Raw genomic sequence first — 4,442 nt, 5'->3', positions numbered from 1 at the left:
CATTTTCATTTATTACTTTTCAGTCTATTCTAGCACTTGCTTTCATCTTCTGATTGTTTTGATAGTGCTCAGTAAATCTTCATAATGTGTTTTTTAAATGTTTTGTAAAACTGTTGTTGTAATTCTTCATCTGTTGATTTCTCTTGAGTTGTTGCTTGAAGATAATGTTTTGATTTCTTAGAATTCTCTTCATTTTCTTTTAAGATGACTATGAGTTTTTTTTCTTTGTGTTTGACATTCTTTATTCAACATTGCTTTGCTCAGTGTTCTGATCTATTACAATAAAAACATAATTTATCTCTTTTTCTCTATTCTTTTTCTTTTTCATTAAAAGTGTCTGTTCTGATTGCATCTAATTCTATAGACATAAATCTGCAAGAATCCACTTGAGATGCTCTGTCTCATCTCTTGTGATTCATCAAGCTGAGTTTCTTTCACAGAATCTTTCCTTGTTTCTCCATCTTTTATTTATAAAGTTGATTTCCAATTTTAACTGCTACTTTGATCATTCCAGTCAGATTTTGTGATTGCTTCTCCATGCCTGCAATCTTATTTTTGATGTCATTAAATAGTTCTTGATAAAAAGTATCACTGAGGGCCTCATCATCTCAATCTGTGTTGACACATACTTGTTGAAATCTCATAATATATTCTTGTGATGACATTTTCTGCTGCATGTTCTGTAACTGTTGTGTTGCTGCATTTTATTCTTTAACTTCTCTGAAAGTGATTTTAAGTGTTTTAATAAAGATCTTATAATGATTAATAACTCTGAGCATGTTATCATCTTGATTGACTTCTCTTTTCTTATAGTAGTTTCTCAAATAAATATTGAATCAATCAAATGCTGCTTTCTGAAGATATAATGCTGTCATTAGTATCTTTTCTTTATTGTTTTTGAATACTTCTCTCTTCATATTCATGTAAATTTATAATTGTTTCAGAAATGCTTGTAGCTTTCCTCACTCATTTTTGAACAGCTCCAGTGAGTTGATTCTTGTGTTGTCTCTAGTGTTGGGAATTGTCATGATCTGAGCCTCAATCTACTTGTTATAATTCTTAAATTCAAGATTTTATTGAGTCAAGATTTCTACCACCTGTTCAAGTCATGTAATTTTTTCCATTATTTCTCATACACTGTTTGAGGTTTAAGTTGTAGATGTGATTTTTATACTCTGTTAGACTTCTTAATGGATGGAATTCATATCTTTATCTCTTTTTCACTTGTGATGCAATGTCTCTCCTTTGCACTTAAGCTCTGAGATCTCAGATGTATTCTCTTCTGAGTCAGAGATGATCAATGTGTTATTGAACTTGTTGTTCAATGTAACAAATTGAAGCTTTTGTTAGAGCCTAGTGTGAAATGGTAAAGAAGTGTTGGACTTAGAGTCATGTGACCAGATTCTTCAGGTGACTGCTGTTAATAGAGCTCAGGGCAAGAGCTAAGAGCAAGAGAGTATATATTGCACAATCATCCCAGACCCCTCTTTCCTTCACCATATTTAGTATTTTCATTGAGACCTACCTAGTATGACAGTTTATTAGATTCTTCTTCTTCTATTCTTGCACCTAGTCTGAGATCATATTATAATACTAAACATTGTCCTACTTTGCTCTTTTTGAAGCCTTTCAGTTAAAAGATTTCAAGCAGTATTGATCATGGCTTCAAGCACATCAGCATCTGCAAACAATCTGAACTTACCACCATTGGAGAATCAGCTGTTGAATCTTTTCTTGTATTGATGAATTGATCTAACCCCAAGCTCACAAGAGAACAAAATGAACCAAATTTCTTTTGAACACTTTAATACTGCTGTGGAACAGGAATGCACAAGCAGTCTATGATGGAATCAGCAGCACAATTCATGAAACTTGAGTGCACAGCAAATGAATTAGAAGAAAAGCTCAGAATCAGATCAGTGTTCTGAAGAAACAAGTAGCTGTTCTGATGGAGGAATGAGATTGATACAAAGAAGCATGCACAACTGCATTGCTGAACATGCAGGAATGAGAAAGCACTTCTGCTCATGTAACTGAATTCAGAGAAAAGTGATTGGTCAAGATTGATGACTCCAAGCACCTTACAGATGGAAAGGAACTCAAGTTTGAGCATTGATCTTTCAGAATGAAGAATAAACTATGAGAGAATGCAAATCACCTTCCCACAGAAACCAGCAAGATCATCTATATTAAGAATTAAACTGATGAAGATGCCACACATCACATTGCTCCCTGCATGTGAGAAGAACATCTGGAACATTATCAAACAGCAGAGAAAGTGTTCAAACACTTGAAGAAAATCTATAAGAATCTGAACAAGCTCTTCAATACAAAGAATGACTACCATTGACTGGTCATGAGAAACAATGATGATTATCATCAATTTGTTATCAAGTTTCTGCACTTGATGGGAGAAGCAGAAGTATCCAAGAAAGATTACAAGAATGATTTCATGAACAAGCTATCTCATGAAATGCAGAAAGCAGTGGCTGCTGTTCATGTCATTATCAGAATCTTTAGTGAATTTCAGAAAATCTGCTCACACACTGCTCACATTCTGAAGAAGATCCAGACTGTCATCAACCACTGAAATTCTGCTGGAACAGCTGCTTGCAATGCAGAACAGCAAGTTAAAAGTTCCATGTCCAGCTGTGAGGGCACTGCAACTCCAGCTCCTGACAACAAGAACTGACTGAGATCAATTGTGTGCCACAATTGCAAAGATCTCAGCCACATGAAACACAATTGCTCATACAAAAACAAGACATCCACAGAGGTTCAGGAGTTGAAACTCAACAATGAAAATAATCAGCTGGGAAAAGAGCAAATCTAGAAGAAGTCTCCATTCTGAACAGAAAAGTATTATTAAAGAAGCTGGATTTAAGCAACTTAGTGAGAGGACAGGCATTCCTTGTATGTAGCAAATTAGTATTGAACAGAGTCACAATCTCAACCAATTCTCTTATTGATACTGGAGTGAACAGTTTTATTTTCATTGACACATGACTAGCAGTGAATGTGGCTTGAATATATGGTGGAAATATTCACCAATTGCCAGAGGTGTGCAGTATCAGAGACTTTAATGGGAATGCTGGATCATCTATCACACATCTTGTCTTCTTCCACCTGTGGTTGGACAGTTATTGATTCAAAAATGTCCCTATGCTGATTGCTAATTTGGGACAACATCTCTTGATCATTGAACAGAAATGGCTGGCAGATCACAATGTCTGCTTGAATGTGACTGATCAGAGGTTGCTCTGACTGAAGGAGCCTTCAGTAAAGAATGCTGTGCTGGCAGTGATATCAAAGTCAGTATCATGAAGAATTCTACAGCAATTCATACTGGACCCACAGCACCAAGAGAAAGCAGACTGTTGAGACAAATTGATAGAACTTGAGATCACACATGAGTGACAAAACCACTGGAAAGAACACAGACAATTGAAGAAAGGTTCTGCTAGTGAGACTTATATTTTAAATCAATTAAAAGTGTCTCAAAAAACACTAAAAAAGCAAAACAATCAGTGTCCTCATCAATACAAAATGATGAACAGAGCATTTATTGACACAGCAGCATATCATCAACACATGAAAAAGACATCTGATAGCTGTCATGTGACTTCACTTCAGCAAATTGACAGGCTAATGAATGAAAAGTGAAAAGACATTAATGAAGTGGATGAAGATGATAAGAAGACTGATATTAATAAAAAACTCTCAAAAATCTACAAGAAATTTTGAAATGTATTCTTAAAAAAGATCTCAGATCAGTTGCTGCAGCACCACAAGAGAGTGAACTACAAGATTGATCTTCTATCTGGAGCAGATCTGAACAGAAACATAGGCTGAGCACTGCTGTACAAAATGAGTATGGAAGAACTGAAAACAGTCAAGAAATACTTGAAGACAAATCTGAAAAAGAAGTTTATTGTACCAACAACTGCATTCTTCACATCATCAATTCTTATTGTACACAATGGAGCAAAACTGTGCTTCTGTGTTAATTTCCACAAGTTGAAGGCAATCTCAAAACATGATCAATATCTCCTTCTCTTGAGAGATGATTCCAGGCATCAAAGGACAGGCGCTATCTATTTCATCTATCTCAACATCTGTCAAGAATTCCACAGAATCCATATGAGTGAGGAATCAGAGGACTTGACCAGTTTGTGAACACAGTATGAATCATCCAAATACCATGTGGTTCCATTTGAACTCATAAATGAATCTGGAGTCTTTCAGCAATACATCAATTCAATCTTCTTTGATTGTCTGGATGATTTTATGATGGGATTTGTGGATGATCTGTTAATTTACAGCAAGATCAAGAAGAAGCACAAGAAGCAGGTGAAAAATGTTTTTCAATGATTGAGAGAAGCTGGGCTACAGACCAGTATCAACAAGAGTAAATTCAGTGTGCAGCACACCAAATATCTAGA

At 35.4% G+C, this 4,442-nt stretch overlaps 1 protein-coding gene across 1 annotated transcript; it reads left to right on the top strand.

The window, feature by feature from the left end:
- Window positions 1–3,867: 3,867 nt before the first annotated feature.
- UREG_06067 (uncharacterized protein) lies at window positions 3,868–4,176 on the top strand (the record flags this gene model as incomplete). The annotated part of the gene is made up of 1 exon (XM_002585332.1): window positions 3,868–4,176. The coding sequence occupies one exon, from the start codon at window positions 3,868–3,870 to the stop codon at window positions 4,174–4,176; it is 309 nt and encodes a 102-aa protein (XP_002585378.1).
- Window positions 4,177–4,442: the final 266 nt, after the last annotated feature.

The sequence above is a fragment of the Uncinocarpus reesii genome, genomic scaffold (genome assembly GCF_000003515.1).
Source record: "Uncinocarpus reesii 1704 scaffold_3 genomic scaffold, whole genome shotgun sequence".
NCBI classification, from domain to species: Eukaryota; Fungi; Ascomycota; class Eurotiomycetes; order Onygenales; family Onygenaceae; genus Uncinocarpus; species Uncinocarpus reesii.
This window is presented reverse-complemented; position numbering and strand designations above follow the sequence as displayed.